General features: G+C 39.9%; 1 protein-coding gene across 2 annotated transcripts in view; it reads left to right on the forward strand.

The window, feature by feature from the left end:
* The first annotated feature begins 1,206 nt into the window (after window positions 1–1,206).
* mtor (mechanistic target of rapamycin kinase) overlaps window positions 1,207–17,267 on the forward strand; it is a 156,894-nt gene continuing 140,833 nt past the window's right edge. The window contains exons 1-11 of one of the 2 annotated variants that reach the window (XM_055024320.1): window positions 1,207–1,369; window positions 1,788–1,924; window positions 6,846–6,954; window positions 7,044–7,276; window positions 8,109–8,309; window positions 10,232–10,366; window positions 10,433–10,708; window positions 15,835–15,943; window positions 16,015–16,198; window positions 16,500–16,628; window positions 16,707–16,951. In XM_055024320.1, coding sequence (XP_054880295.1) covers window positions 1,796–1,924; window positions 6,846–6,954; window positions 7,044–7,276; window positions 8,109–8,309; window positions 10,232–10,366; window positions 10,433–10,708; window positions 15,835–15,943; window positions 16,015–16,198; window positions 16,500–16,628; window positions 16,707–16,951 — 1,750 coding nt within the window. In that variant the 5' untranslated portion in view covers window positions 1,207–1,369; window positions 1,788–1,795. Of the gene's footprint in view, window positions 1,370–1,401; window positions 1,497–1,787; window positions 1,925–6,845; window positions 6,955–7,043; window positions 7,277–8,108; window positions 8,310–10,231; window positions 10,367–10,432; window positions 10,709–15,834; window positions 15,944–16,014; window positions 16,199–16,499; window positions 16,629–16,706; window positions 16,952–17,267 lie in introns of those variants that run through there. The other variant, XM_055024319.1, reaches the window with a different exon arrangement.

The raw sequence follows: 17,267 nt of genomic DNA on the forward strand, positions 1-17,267 counted from the left end.
ATAAAGAGTTTGAGGTTTCTGTTCACTCCATACACTGATGGCTCTTTTGAGTAGAGTTCTATATATTCAGGATTTTCATGCAATATTAATACAGTACTTTTGGACCCATTCTGCATAAGGTCATCTCTGGGTCAGTACTGTGGAGCAGGGGACCACTGTCCTCTTCAAAATCAGGATCCAGGAGGATGTCTGGAAACTGTTCAGTCGAGTCAGGTAGGCACTTTTCCATGAAGTGTAGAAGCAGAAGCCACCTCTCCCCAGCTGTCATACTCCCTTTCACTTGTTCTAGTAATCGCCGCACCAGTCTGGCAGATCGAACCTCAAGCAGCAAACCAATGTCCTGGGCATTTGAGAAATCCAGCCACCTGCACCAGCCGCCGCAGGGTCACCGTCCCGAACCTGGACAATGCCTATGAAAGACCCAGAACGGTGCTATCACAGTTGTCCAGTATCGCTCCATAGACTAATGGTTCTTCTGAAAGCCAATGCAGAGAATTATACATTTTTGATCTGTGCAGTTTAAACAATTGCACGATTTAAAAACGCACCGATAAAACTGAGGCAAACATTTCAACTTTAAAAAGCTGAAATTGGGTTAAAATGGAGCAGCATCCAACCCCAGAAAATGTTCATGTCTGAGAATGCAGCTGGCTCCATCCATCCACACATTGTCAGGAGATCCTTCCAGGTACTTTTGAAGAAAATGAATTTGGAAAGAGGCAATTTTACTGGCCGTTGGACAAGTACTTTGGTATTTATAATAGTACTCTAACCGAGCTTTGCACATGATTTTCTTTAATCTGAATACTTTCTGATTTGTAAAACCTGTTACCTCCTCGTTCCGAATGTGATATCTTGCTGAGAAATACAATAATCTCAAATTAGTAAATTAACTTCAAACATTTATGCCTCTCAGACCTTTACTTTGTTGTAGAAATGTTCTAAAATACTCTACTGGGTGTCTAGATTTTTTGCTGCCTGTGTGACACTTCCTTTCTCTCTACAGTCAGCCTGACGTGGGCTGGAAATTAACGTGGCACTATTTGATATATTTCGTTTTCTAATTGGATTACCTGTCATTAGATGATTTTTAAATTATGCTCTCTGTGCGGACACATCGCTTTCCTATCGGCAAGGTAGAAAGAAAATAAAACTTCATGAAGCTTTGAGTTGCGCTCAGCCATGCGCAGTTTGCGCAGCTGAACCTTTGTGAGGGTTTTCCCCTGTGCATTACTTTGGAGTCACTTCAACACAGACGTACCTCTGTTAGTCATCGTGAGCTGCCCTGGGCTATTAGTAATACAATGAGAAATACCCTGGATAAGCCGAATAGTATTTAAGCGGCCGTCCGGCATATTAGTACAAACACGTAAGTAACTCAGAGGGCTGCTGCTCTTGCACTGTAGGAGCTACATGAGCTAGGTTAGCATTAGCACCGGGGCTAAAGCTAGCTAAAAAAAAGAGCATGACCCTGTCTTGCCTCAGCTACAGTGTCTGTAAGTGTCTAAGCTCGTCTAGTAAAGTAACGTAACTTAACTATTTAAAGCAAGTAATGTTTATCACTGTCCATAAATGTTAAGTAATTTCTTTGCTAACTTAACTCGTTAGCTTGTAGCTATCTGTAAACGACATAAGATGTCTTCTCATTTATAACATTCCGCCCATTCATTCACCTTTTAATGAATGTCTAGTGCATATTTGTTTTGCCTCGTTAAAGGCTAAAGGGTAAGTCTTACTAACCCAGAATAATGATGTGGCACCTCTCTCGTGTTACTTGTTATTTCCAGATAAAACTATGGTGATCATGTCAGGGACAGCCACTGTGCTGCAGCAGTTTGTCAGCGGGCTGAAGAGCAGAAATGAAGACACCAGAGCAAAATCTGCCAAAGATCTGCAGCACTATGTCACCACGGAGCTTAGAGAGGTACCACACACAACACACTAAGTTTACACAGAGACATCTCAGACATGAACAAAATGTTCCGTTCTCAGCAGCGGGTGCCATTCATTATTACACTATGGCATTTACTTCTAAATAACTAAAACAAATGTCTGCTAATCTATCTACAGACATCCAGCATGTAACATTGCAGTATTTGTAATACAAACTGCAATATTAGTTAGTAATGAATTAGAAATACATTGCTATCACGTAGATTTTGCTGGGCGATTAATTGTCTCAAAAAATTACTGTGATGAACGATAATATTGTTTGAAGACCTTTTTACACTGATTTAATAGAAATTATGTAACAATACATGCGATTTCCTGCCAAAGATAGATACACCATCCATCCATTTTCTGAGCACCCTTCTCCCTAACGGGTCGGGAGGTGCTGGTGCTTATCTCCAGCGGCGTTCCGGGCGAGAGGCGGGGTTCACCCTGGACAGGTCGCCAGTCTGTCGCAGGGCAACACAAAGACAAACAGGACAAACAACCACGCACACACACCTAGGGAGAATTTGGGAAGGCCAATTAACCTGACAGTCATGTTTTTGGACTGTGGGAGGAAGCCGGAGAACCCGGAGAGAACCCACGCATGCACAAGGAGAACAAATACCCCGGGCCGGGAATCAAACCCAGGACCTTCTTGCTGCAAGGCAACAGCGCTACCCACTGCGCCACTCTGCAGCCCATAGATACACTTTACTTTAAAACAGGGGTGCTCAAGTCCAGTCCTCGAGAGCTACCATCCTGCAACTATCAGATGCATCCTTGCTCCAACACACCTGAATCAAATGAATGACTCGTTACCAGGCCTGTTCATAGCTGAGCCTGATCTACTGGAGTAAGGCTGCAACTAAAAGTTGCAGGACGGTAGCTCTCGAGGACTGGACTTGAGCACCCCTGCTTTAAAAAGAACACTTAACACTGGGACTGATACACAAAATAAATAAAGCAACCAAAAATAAAATAGATTCTCACTCTCCATTAACAATCAGTGTACTTGAATGAAAACTAAACAACAGAAAGCCAAAGTGGAAATAAATACTGCATTCAACCAAAAGAGTGCAGATTATGAAGTCTGTATAGTATATTGGCCTTCAGTAATCATTAGATTTAAATAGAGAAGAATCAGACTGCCTGATGCAATAGTTCAAACTACAGGATTTTTTACCCAGAACGACAATCTTAGAACGTTATTCGTTCTAAAATTGTCACTTGTGTTGTGTTTTACGGTAGATCGTTGTGGCCGCTCCAATCTAAATCAAAGATTTGCCCAGACTGAGAGCTGAACGCAGCCTGTTGAATGTGACCGGTAGCCAATCAGAAAGCGCGGATTCTCCGAGGGAATCCCTAACAGCTGACACGGTGCAACCCAAAGTCCAGCAGACATCGGAGATGATATATAGAAACATGAATGTTTATTCAACATTTCGTGTAAAGAAAATATAAATAACTAGGGGAGGAGTTGGAGGGAAATTTCTACCAGAAAACCCGGTAACTTTTCAGCTGTTCTTTGTTAACGTGACATAAATAGGTTATAATGATTTTCATTCAGTCAGACTGACAGTAGCCACATGCATTGCAGGTAGATTGTAGTAAGGAATTGATTAATGCCTGGTTTCAAAATTAGTGAACTGGACTTATTATTTTGTGTCCATTGTTGGACACAACACGGTTCGATCGAACCGTTATACCGAGAATTTCTGTCGGCTAATGTGTCTCTCAGGTTTCGATAATGGGCTGACAATCGGCGACCTAAGATGGTGCAGCGCACACTGGGCATTACTCTAAGGAAATAAGGAAGGGAGGGTCAGTGGAGAGCACTGGAGTTGAGCCTTTATTCATTCAGTGTCATCAACAGTAAGAGAAAAAGGCAGGAAGAAACGATATAGCCGATAACTGAAATGAGGTTGATAGTTTTAATTTATTGTGCAATTAATTGATTTATCGTTTATTGCGACAGGCCTACTATCACATAGTAGGTGTTTGCAATATTGATATTATAAATTACTTTTTGTGATGTTTTATTTGTTGACGGTAATACTCCAAGCAAATGGGTCCAATGTGACATTCTGTGGGTATATTGAACAAAATTACCACAAATATTTAAAATAACTATCTGAGGCCCAGTCAAAACATGGATGGATATCTGGGACAAACGAAATTTTTTTTGACCTTTCAGCCACACAACAGCTCTGTCTTATACCACTAAATACTATCATTTAGAAAAACTCAGACTAAAGTGGAGATTTGAGAAAGTTCTATAATTTTTTGCATAAACGGAGAATTATGATCCTGCGCATTACAGTCTGTGAAAATGTATCCACATACTTGCTTTGACATGACTTCCAATCGCTATTTTATGTTTTATTATTTTTATATTCTAATACGCTCTTTAAAAGTAGTCCAGCCTATATATCTGTCCACACAAATGAACCTCCTGGCACCATGTTTAATTCTTAACAGGAAGTCGTGTTTTTTGTTTTGAAGGATTCTGAATGACAGAGTGTTGCTTTAACAAGAGCAATGAGTGATGCTCCTTGAGTTCGACTCTACTTTTTTGGTAATATTTGATCTCTCTCCATACAGTAGTGATGGGTAAATGAGGCGTCATAGCAATAGTATATTGATGCTGTGTCACTGAATACTGACACCTGCTGGACATTAAAAATCCCTGCAGGCAGCATAGTCGACAGACAATCAGAAAGATAACCTTTTTTTTCCCTTTGCAACAATCTTACCATGCCCTGCAGTGTGTGGTGTGTTGAATATGGACATACTCAACATTGTTTTGGCCCGATCATCACAGTCTGTGGAGTTTTCCTTAACTGGGAGCAGAACGCAGCTTGTTGAATGTGACAGTCAGAAAGCGTGGTGACATAAGAACAGAAGGGAATCCCAAACAGTTGACATGACAACTGACAGTCCGGTGGGCATCGGAGATGATACGTGGAAATGTTTATTACTATAAATAAAGGTAATTTTTATCATATGTGGTTATGTTTATTCAGTTAAAAATGTTATCTATGAAAAACATAACTCAGCAAATAGAGTGGCTCCTCCCTTTTATCAAACGTCTTTTCTTTTTGTTTCGTCTTTTATTGCTTAAAATGAATCCACAAACTATTTCTGCTGATTCTATATCGTCATCCATGTTTGATTATTCTAAATTCACTTAGGTATGTTGGGGTTTTTACTGGATTTTCTTCTGGAATCAGGATGTTTGTGAGTGGAATCAGTTCGTGTGTGGTGTGTTGCTCCTGGCTTGTGGCTAGATACACAAACCGACTGAACCTGTTAGACTTTTATCGGCTCGTGTCGTGTGTGGTCACAGAAGTTTGGTAAATCGTCTAACAATCCTTAAAATATGTGAACCAGACCTAAAACTCACAAGCTCTACTCCTCTCATCTCGTCTCAACCACTGCCCTAACCCGCTCTGACTCGGATTGCTATGGTAACGTTTGCATATCCCTTCAAAATAAGATACAGATGCGCCACAAAAATGAACATTTTACTTTTGTGAAAATTTTAACTCATGATAACGACTAATGGGAGCCCTGAGCTTGTTTCTCCCATCTGGGAGTGATGAGAAACAATGACACCCGAAGTGTTGCTTATGCACAGGCTGCTTGGTCTCTACGTGGCAAAGCATTTTGAAACTTCATTGCCTTGGTAACGAGCCGATCACTATATCGTGCAGTGCAGGCTTGGAATGTGGGAATCACCTACTGGGATAAATTCATTCTCCTGTCTCTTCTCTGGGCCTTTTCCCTTCGCAAAGAAACTTTCCAAAGACATCTGATCTGATTCTGACTCATTTTGCTGCTTGTGGTTCAATGTTGGCGAGCAAGATGTAACCAAGAGAATCCGGTTAAAGGATTTTCAAAATAAAAGATCCTCCAGACTCAAATAATACATAAAAAGGAAATATTGAATTATTTCCTGCGCAGCCCGATACCAATTGGCCCACGGACCGGTACCTTTCTGCGGCCCGGGGGTTAGGGACCACTGACATAGTCTATGCAATAAGATTTAAGTCATTGTATTTTATTGTATATTATATATTGTATTATGTCATATCTTCAGTTAAATTCAAAATATATTTCATATTCTTCGATGCAGTCAATAAATAATGTAAACTTGTACAATTAAGTGAAAATTTAAGTGAACGTGTTAGGAATAAGAATGCTTGTGGACAGTTTTTTTTTTCTCACAAATTTTCATTAAAAAAAGTTAAGTTTTTCCAACATTTTGAAATGTAGTCTCAGCAACCCTTAGGAATGGACAACGGCTCATTTAAAACTCCAGCCACTCCAGCATTTCCTCATTCAAATGACTGTAACCACATAAACATTTTGGTGTTTCTGCAGTTCTGAAATCATAACTTTGCAAGAAAACTGCAAACTTGCCGAAACACTGAGTTCCTTTAAATCTGGGCTAAAAACACTCCCGGGCGATTAATAATAGCTGGAATATTGATAAATATGTTTGATATATATTCTTTTAGACAAAACGTAATGTTTATTTCTTGTTTCATAGCTGGTTAGTATATTATGTTTTTATGGTATAAAGTTCTTCGCTTCTAAAATGTGCTACATATACTTGACCTGTCTTAATGCAGGTGGAGTGAATTTACTCTTCAGATGCCAGAAATGTAATCAGCCTGTTGCATAGAGTTTCATCGCAACAGATACTCACACTTACTCACCGTAGCCATAAATAAAGTTTATGGCTACTGATAAATCCAGCAGCCATAAACAGTGTGTTACTATTGTCATAACAACAAGCTGTGAAATTTAGTCATGATTTTCTCATCTCCACAGTTCCAGTACTTGCACCACCATGGTAGTGGTGTCTTAAGAGTCTAATTATCTGTTGTATGGTTTTTGTGCCACAGCTGAGCCAAGATGAAGCCACTACATTCTATGATGAGTTAAACCACCACATATTTGAGCTGGTATCTAGCTCTGACGTGAATGAAAAGAAAGGCGGTATCCTTGCTATAGGTAAGCTTCAGGTACAAGCTTCTCACTCAGGTGATTATGAACCTGGGCTTTGTGGGAAATTGGTGTCTGATGTGACCTTTTCTTTCCAGTGAGTCTGATCGGAGTGGAGGGAGGCAATGCCACCAGGATCAGTCGATTTGCCAACTACCTCCGTAACCTCCTCCCTTCCAGCGATCCAGTGGTTATGGAGATGGCCTCCAAAGCCATGGGCCACCTATCAATGGCCGGAGACACATTTACTGCAGAGTATGTGGAGTTTGAGGTGAAGCGGGCTCTGGAGTGGCTGGGAGCCGACAGGAATGAAGGGAGACGCCATGCAGCGGTAAGTCACAACACTTGACTGTGTTTGTTGTTCAAATACCTGGACCTGTTTGAGGGGATATGAGAGCAGATCACACCATATAAGCCATGGCTGCCATTGCTTTCTTGAGTTTTAATTATGTGTTTAGTGTTGAAGTCTTTTATTCTCTTTGCTCTGCTTTCTATATTGTTGACCTATATTTATTCCTTTCTCATCGTTTATAAAAATGTTTTTAAACAAGCATCTGAATTGTCCTAACCTGGATGTGTTTTCAATGCCTCTGTAGTCTAAACGATCATGTCCCAATCATCCGACTTTTCGGTCATTGATGTGAGATGTCATAATTCTGGACCAGAAGAAGCCAGACGTTAACTTTGAAATTCCCGAAGTCTGTACGTTTTTGGTTCATATTTTTCTGCCTTGAAAAGCTTGACGCTGGTTGTGGAAAAAAAAATATTTTACCAAGCACTGTCAAGTGAAATCACTCAATCAGGTTGATTCATATATTGTGCACAATACAGAGAGCTTGAAGGACAATAAATAATGAAGCAGGTCTGGATGAAAAGCTGTGCCCGGCAGAGTCAACACATGAGTTTTATACCAAAGATAAGAAACTGAAAACAAGGGGCGAGGCAGTCTGGTTCTGATGCAGCTGTAGAAAACAACTTCCAGCCTTATACATGTAACCCAAATAGTTCTTATATTTCATATAACATGATCAGCAGATGTTAAATTGTAGTAATTTTCCACCACATCCTTGTTCAACATTTTGATCGTGTTTTATGTGAGAGCTGTGTGTCAGTTTCTAAACTGGAAAGCAGTGACGGATCGAGCGGCTGTGCGTCTCCTCCAGGTGTTGGTGTTGAGGGAGCTGGCTGTGAGCGCGCCGACCTTCTTCTTTCAACAAGTGCAGCCTTTCTTTGACAACATCTTCTATGCGGTGTGGGATCCGAAGCAGGCCATTCGAGAGGGAGCGGTGTCCGCTCTGCGGGCTTGTCTCATCCTCACTACGCAGAGGGAGACAAAGGAAATGCAGAAGCCTCAGTGGTACAAGGTAAGGCTTTAAGCTGAAAAAAAATCTCTGTAATAATGGGGTGGAGGATTTTTCTGCTGAGCAGTAGAGTTAAAGCTACAGAATGTAATTTTTATTTTATAGTTTCTTTCCAGTGAGAAAGAAAATATAATTTATATATTATTTTATATAAATTAATGTAATTTATTATATTAATTTACATAATATAAATTAATATAATAATTTGTATTATATAAATATAAATCTATACTTAAATTATATAGAAATATAAATGTGAAAAAAATTTATAAAAATTTTTTTCCACAAATTTTTTTCTTTGTGAAAAAATTTAGTTGTTTCATACATTTTGTGAAAAAAAATTAGCTTCTCTGCCTTCTCCCAGTGCTAACTAGAAATAACCAATCAGATTCTTAGTGCCTTTCCTTAGTGCTGTCAATTATCCTCATGTACAGTCTGCTCACTCGGCTACACTACAGCTTCTCCCTGTCAGCAGAGCTAGCAGCATAGACACCAATTACAGCAGATAAACACTTCTCCTGGAACAGTAAGTTATTTTATTAGCACTAAATGAGAACGCAAAAGCAAATTACTTAAACAGTTTTTATTTACGGTTTGAAACTGATGATTCCGAGGAGTGTTAGCAAATATTAGAAAATGTAAATTATGGAACTGAGAGCAGAATTGTAATTGATTTGCAGTCGGTACTCAGGGTCTTCAAGGGTTTAAACATACAAAAAAGCTACTGGCCCGGACAATATGTCTGCTTTCCTTCTCAAGAATTTTGCAGAGGAACTTTCTCCGATTTGGTTTAAACTCTTTCAGATCTCAATAAACACTCATTTGGTTCCAGATATTTGGAAGATATCAATTGGCATTCCAGTTCCAAAGATTGCCTGTCTTCAGAGTGATAGCGATTATCGCCCGGTAGTGCTCACTTCTATTGTAATTAAATCATTTAAGAAACTCATATTGGAGCTACTACAAGTGGAAGTGCAGCCATTTCTGTATCCCTTTCAATCTGCTTACGCTAGGAGACGTAGTACCAGTGACGCTATTTTGACACTGATGCAACTTGCACTAAATCGTAAGAACTCTGGAGAAATCTGGAGAACTCTGCAGCATATGCCAGACTTCTTTTTGTTGATTTTAATTCAGCTCTTAATTCCATTAATGTAAACATTCTTCTCAGGAAATTGGTGCAGTTGAAGGTTAATCCTTTTTTAACTAAGTGGTTTTATTCATTTTTTATCAAAAAGATCTCAGAAAGTAAAATACAATCCAGTTCTCTCTGATTCTAAGTTAAGTAGCACAGGCCCCCTAAGGCTGCGTCAGTTCCCCTTACCTTTTCATTCTGTACACAAATGAATGTGTTAGTTCTCAACCCAATCAGTGCATAATAAAATTACTTTGAAACATTCTTTTGTACCACTCTCCAATAATCTGATAAATGGCAGACGAGCAGGGCCTGAACAGAGTAACAGGAGGTCCAAATGATGACCAAGAGCAGTATGTAGAGGATGTATTGTATGCGAATGGAAATGGTTTTGGGGATGTACTGCTGATCTGATACTTTGCTTTTATGTATTTATTTATTTATTTTTATCTGTTTTTATGTCTTAATTCATGGTTACTGTTCTTTTGGATGGGCTTTTTATTGTTGGATTGCAGTTTTGCCCCTGCTTCCAGCACATACAGAAGATTGATTGACAGCACTTAGACCCCAATCCTGACTGTGATTGGTTGCTTTTAATTGGGAGGGCGGCATTTCTTTAGACAACAAAAGTAGCTCAGGGAAGAGGTGGACGAGCTCAGTGTTTTTCAAAGATTACCTGTCTGATATTACACTGTCACAACATGGTGGCAGTTTTAATAAAAATGTAAAATGCCTGTTTTTGATGGTTATTAGACAGTGTAGCTTTAAGTGTTTGTGTTTTGTGGAACAGCAAACCTTTGAGGAGGCAGAAAAAGGCTTTGATGAGACTCTGGCCAAGGAGAAGGGGATGAATCGTGACGATAGAATTCATGGAGCGCTGCTTATCCTCAACGAGTTGGTCCGGATCAGCAGCATGGAGGGAGAGGTGAGTTGGTATTTCCCTCTGGATGCTTGGTTCATGTCAGCAAGCTCAGTCTTCCCCCTTCTGCAGCGAATGCGTGAAGAGATGGAGGAGATCACCCAGCAGCAGCTGGTTCACGATAAATACTGCAAGGAGCTGATGGGATTTGGAACGAAGCCTCGCCACATCACGCCCTTCACCAGCTTCCAGTCGGTGCAGCCACAGCAGTCCAATGCCCTGTTGGGGTTGCTAGGCTACAGCACGCCCCAAAGTTTCCTGGGCTTCGGTGCCATGCCGGTACCTGCTAAGAGCTCCCTGGTGGAGAGCAGGTACTGCCGAGAGCTGATGGAGGAAAGATTTGACCAGGTGGGAGTCAAACCAGGCAGAGCAATACCAACACAGTTCTACTGGTTTCAATATGTGAAAGGTAGAGACGCAGCGGTACACCTGTTTCACTTCCCATTTTGATACCTGAGGTTTGGTATCAGCTGATACCGATCTGATATGGAAAATCAGCTGAACTGATTAAAGGTAAAAGTACAGGTAATTTTATTTATTTAGCACATTTTCAGCAATAAGGCGATACAAAGTGCTTTACAGGAATTAAAAGAAAATAAAAACAAAATAACAAACCAAAGTAAAGAAGAAAAATAATCTAATGTTAATTTAAAGTATGTAAAGTAGGTGCTCCTGATCAGGATTGCCAAGTATCCTCTGGTCTAACTCCATTTCTGGATTGGAAGAGCAGAAGTCTAAAAAGTAGTCTAATAATGTTGATCCCAAGAATATAAACTAGATACTCCTAATCAGGGTTGGTAGATAAGTATAAGTAAGTATTTTCTGGACTTTTTATGTATGCTCTAAATTTGTAAAAGTAATGAGCACGCCACAGTTTCTAAGTAATAATAAAAACTAAATGTTCTTGTCCTGGAAGATGTTTTTTCTGGATTCTAAGTTTGTTCAAATTCATTTTCTGGGTTGCAGTAATATGAGTCTTTCTGCATAATATAAAAATTAATCTAAGAAGTATAATATTGGTCTAAATAATGAGTACTCTAAATTTCAAAAAAAAAAAAAAGCTAAAGAATGATTAATTCCTTTTCTGTGTTAAAAGTGAATACAACACAGTTTCTTAATAGTAAACAGAGAATGAAATAAAGAGAGGAAAGGGCACATAGCAATATTCAGACAAAAAAAAAACAGGACAAAAAAAAAAGACATGAGTGAAGGTGGTGACATCACAGGGCCATGAAACCACGTTGTTTAGCCTCCCAGCAGAAGTCAGATAAGATATTATCAAGGCATATATCCTTGAGAGTGCTCACCTCCACAGCTGCCTAATATTTACATATCTTCAAGGAGATTGGAAATATGCAGCCCTTGTAAAATTATAAATTTTAATCTCCCATAACGTCTCTCCGATACATCTCAGTTCCCAATTATCCAAGTTGGTGTGGTCGTTCCACTGAAACGAAACTAGCAACTTCTCCAAGATCGGTTTCATTCTTTTGGTGAGGTTTGGAGTCCCCATCTGGGCTGCGAGTCTCAGCAAGTCTCGCATCAGACTTGCGTCTTTGTTCACACCAACAGTCTTGAGTGTTTGCTAATTTGGCCAAGTCCGTCACAAATTTATCGATAAACCAGAAATCTGCAAACTCCAAACAACAGAAATTCTATTATCATGGCTGTATCCTGCCAGGTGTGTCCCTGCAGGACAAGAGGGCTCTCCTGTGCCCAGTCTTCTCGTGGAGAAAATTTGATCAATTGCCAGCGGTGCAACGACACTTTCTGAGGTGCAAACATGTCATCGACGCCCCAATCCCCCTCGCGCCCCAATGACATAAACTTGTACAACTCAACTTTAATCAATATCAATAATAATAAATGTCCATAAATCTGATCAATTTGCTGCCTAAAGGGAAACTCCAAAAGAATGAAACAAAAACAGGGTAATATTTCATCATTTAATATATTTGAGCCAAAGAGCCACTTCTGTTAGCCTCTGTCTATGAGGCTGCAATTCTGAGGCATTTTGCTAGCATGTTTTCCTTTATTCTTATAGTCTCTGATATGAAGACTTCTCCAAACTGGCCACCCACATTAATAAAATGGTAAAATAATATTGACCACAAAGCACTGTATTGACAAAAGGTAGGTTCTGAAGGGTCTGTGGTGTTGCTCTCCTGACCCATTTTGTCTGATATCAAATAACCCACTGTGTGCCACTGAATATCGCCGATCCATTTTTTTAAATGCCCCTGTTAAACTTCACTGTAATTCAAGGGTGTCAAAGTTAAATACACCAAGGGCCAAAACCCCAAATTTGCTACAAGCTGAGGGCCGGATTGGTTCAGCTTTTATTAAAATATACTGAAATGATTGCACATAGCCTATTGAACCAAGACCTAACACAGTGCATATTATTTAATAATTAAATGAATAAAGCAATATTTTGTTTTGGTTCTGTCAGTAATTTCAAAGGAAAACATGTTCAACAGGCAAATAGTAAAACATTTTATTGTGTTGAAAAACAAAATATGTTTCTTAATATCAAGATAAATACATAAATTAAAGTGCATACATTATAAACTGAAAATGCATTATTGTGCTGCTCTATTATGTTCATATTCTTGTCTTTGTGTGTTTCTGAGAAGTTTGATAGTGCCTTCTTAGACTTAGTTACTAGTTACTAGTTAATTGATTACTTGATTTGGAAAGAAACTAAGTTACATTAAAAGTGACTGTTTTAGTCACTTTCAGCAATTGCTGACAACAACACTCTGCCACCTGTTGGGTAATAATTAATTACTCAATTAATTATTACTCAATAATTAATTGAGTAATTATTGTAAGTTATTTTATAATGGTAACATCAACAATGTGTCTCCAGTTATGAGGTTGAACTGGAGGAGAGATTGTGTAATGGTTACAACAGTACCAAAAACTAGTAATTTGTATATGTTTTTGTGTGGTCCACTATTGTATGGAAAACTTTAAGAAGGATTTTAAAGTTGCCTGTCTTTCCCCGGTACCCCCTGTCTCCAGGTTGTGCGTTGTCACAGTGCAGGGCACAGATCTCCTCCTGCGGCTCTACAACTCAGATGGCTCCACAGATTAGTGACACTTATCTTAATATTAATAATTATAATGACGTTTAGTTGCACAACTTTACGGACTCGTTCATTTGTAGCTGTTTTCACGTTTAGTGTGCTGTTCAGATTAGTCTCGATGTTTGCGGTATTCTGGAACGCAACGCGAAGCTTGACGTCATTCACAACAAATATATTAACATGACATTAACAAAGACACAGCGAGACGGATTATCTGGGAAATGATGGACAAAAACTAATTGGATGTCACACAAATTCGGGGTTTATGTCTGCTTATTAAGCCCAAAACGCGCAGATCGCAACTCATAAAATTTGCAAGCGACTTTAAAAAGAAAAAGCAAGCCTAAAGCCGCAATAAACAGAATTGGCGACGGAAAATAGTTCCTTTTCAGCAACAAAATGTGCATCTCCCTCCATTGTTTCTGTTGCTGTTAACAGTGATGCATAGAAACTGCGGTCACTCCCCAAGACACGTAGAGAAAATAAAATTACAAAAGAAAATAGTCACACAAAGTAGTTTCGATAAGTAACTGTAGTCTGACTGCCTGATTTGAAATAGAAACAGGTTACATTACTCATTATTAAAAAAAGTGGAAATCACTGTCTGCCTCCCACCTGGCCTGAAACCCCTTGTTCTCAGCGTCCACTAAACTTTGAGCCATTTTTGAGGAGGGGCTACGTGAAAGTTGAGCTCTGCTCTGATTGCTGATGAACAATGAAGTTGGGTACTTCAGTGACTTCACGGGCTACTGTTGCTTTGTGGGGATTTAGTGTTGGTGCCTGCAAAACGCCAGTGGCCGGCTGTGGCCTTCAGGCCGGTTCTAATAGTAATTAAATATCATCCTGGGGGCCACAGATAATTTATTCGCGGGCCGGATTTGGCCCGCGGGCCTTGACTTTGACTTTTGTGCTGTAATTATTTAGCCTGGAATGTTCGTCTTCCCACTCACGTCTGTATTTTTGCCAGAGGTTGTATTTCTAAGGATGGTGTAGTATCAGGTGGACATTTTAAAAAGACGCGGGTTGACAGCAGCTCTCCAAAGCTGTGTAGTGTTTGTCTCTAAGCAACTGTGACAACAGCATCAGTTTGTGGGGGTTAGGGGCAGGGGCACAGAGTCCTATTTATGTCCCACAATGACAATTTAGCTGACCTTAATATTTCCCGTTTTTTGTTTTGGTCATTATTGTTACACTTATTGTTGAGATGTGTGTGATAGGTGTGTCTATCAGTCATTTATAGCAATATGGACTAAATCTCATACCGTACTGGGTCAATACGGGGTGGAGACAACAATTACCTGTCATCTTAGACTAGCTTAAGCTAACCTGAATATTTGCAACTCTCTTGTTCATACACTGACATTACTTACTTTCTCTTTCAACCACTTTGAAAAGCTTTTCTTCATCTCCAACATCTTTATCCCTCCCCCTCTTCCAGAAATTTATTCTGCTGCCCCATATTTAGCTCCCTGTTGTTGAGTGCACGACTACAATTCCAATTTAAAAGAGAAAGAGAACATGCCTCTGCGCGTTCTCGAAGGGATGAGGCCTAAGCTACCTATATGGGAGGGGAAGAGTACATAAAATGTTGACTAGAAAAAAAAATTCTCACATCGGTTTTGCGCCCCCTGGAGTGCAGCGCCTGTATGTGTTGCATACAATGGATCCAGGTGCTACTGTGCTACTGACGCCACTGTCAATTGCATTGAGAGACCGGTTGACTGAGACATCATTTGTAGATTTGGAGAATGTGCAAAGGATGGCTTCAAAAATAGAAAAAAAGACAGCACAAAATTAAAGCAAGCAGAGAATGACAGGGCAGGAAGGGAGCGGAGGAAAAAAAGCATCCACCTTCACCGAAAACAGGAGGGAAAAGACTAAGATTAAAACATTTCTTTTTTTGAACACAGACATAAATATGCTGAATTCCTAATTTCTTTGATAACTCTCCTGCAGTACAGCACACTGATCCACACCAATGCCTGCACAAGCTTACATGGAAAACACTGTATTTTGATCAGTCAGCCCAGTTAGAAGAATAACAGCAAATGGAAAATAAATAATAAAGAAACTGAAATTGACTAAAAACAAAAGTTTGACTATCTTGGTCAAATATGTAAAAATAAACTACAACCTCAAACCTACAACAAAACTACAATTACAAACATCCTTTCAAATGGTTCAAAAAATGCTAAATATAATGTAAGATAATAAATTATGACATTGCGCAGAGCACAAAGCATAGAGCTAGACAGAATAGTTCTGCCCTTGTGTTTTGAGCACATTGCCACAGATATCTGATTTAGAGTTTTTTCAGTATCAAGACTGATATAGATATTGATATCTGTGTGTCTAAAATGACATATGCTTTGCCTCAATCAGGTGTGTCGTTGGGTTTTGAAATATAAAACCAGTAAGAACCCACTGATCCAGATGACTATCCTCAACCTGCTGCCGCGCCTGGCTGCCTTCCAGCCTCATACCTTCACAGGTGGGAAATTCAGGGTCAAATCCCTGCTTTTTCTCAGTTTGGTTTGTAATTATGTGGTTTCTTATTGGCAGACCAGTACCTGTCTGACACCATGGGCTACCTTCTGGGCTGCCTGAAGAAGGAGAAGGAGAGGACAGCGGCTTTCCAGGCTCTGGGGCTGCTGGTGGTGGCCGTCAGGACGGAAATCCAGCCGTACCTCATGAAGATCCTGGAGATCATCAAGACTGCTCTGCCTCCCAAGGACTTTGCTCACAAGTCAGACATCGGAAACAATTTCTTCCTTCCGTCTTTTTTTTTTTACCAGACATGCAAATTTCCAAATGTGACTAATTCTTAAACTCCAGTTTTTGTAAAGCCTGCAGATACAGATTTTATACAATACCGGTTGGATAAAATACCCCAATACAAGAATATATATATTCACAAATGTTTTCACCTTAATATTTAAAAAAAGAAAAACTGACCATTTTGTATTTGGGTAGGTTGATGGAAAAATAATGTTGAAATCTAAAAACGTAGAATGACAGTGTTGCTGTTTGACCTTTGACCTATGCAGAAGGCAGAAGACTATTCAGGTGGATGCCACTGTGTTCACCTGCATTAGCATGCTGTCCAGAGCCATGGGCCCCAGCATCCAGCCAGACATCAAGGAGCTTCTGGAGCCCATGTTAGCCGTGGGGCTCAGGTACCAAACGTAGGACACACATGGGGGGTTATGTTTGGGTTTCAACACAATCTCACAGATTTGAGTTTTTCTCTTTAGTCCGGCACTCACAGCAGTGCTGTACGACCTGAGCCGCCAAATCCCCCAGCTAAAAAAAGACATCCAGGATGGCTTACTGAAGATGCTTTCCCTGGTGCTGATGCATAAGCCCCTGCGACACCCAGGCATGCCCAAAGGCCTGGCTTACCAGCTGGCTTCTCCCAGCCTCACCAACATCCCTGAGGCCAGCGATGTCGGCAGCATCACTCTGGCCCTGCGTACTCTGGGAAGCTTCGAATTCGAAGGTAACAAATCTCTGACAGCAAAAGAATTTTTTCCTATTCTTTTTGCACCTTTGAAGTCATTCAGGACTTCCTTTAACGTGTTGGAAAAAGTCCCAAAAGTCTGGAGTTTGATTTAAGTATTGTAGTACTTTTTAGTATCCATCCGACTCTCAGTGATCTCATTTGTCCGCCCGTCCATTAGTCCGTTTTTTCTTCCTGACCCAATGGTTTGCGGATTTTTGCTGATTTTATATTTAAAACTTGGTCATGTGTTCTATAAATTCATATAACAAAAGCTTATATTTGATTAAAAAAAAGGGTATAGGGCAGGGGTGTC

Source organism: Poeciliopsis prolifica, unplaced genomic scaffold, assembly GCF_027474105.1.
Source record: "Poeciliopsis prolifica strain line A6 unplaced genomic scaffold, Auburn_PproV2 SCAFFOLD118, whole genome shotgun sequence".
Classification (NCBI taxonomy): domain Eukaryota; kingdom Metazoa; phylum Chordata; class Actinopteri; order Cyprinodontiformes; family Poeciliidae; genus Poeciliopsis; species Poeciliopsis prolifica.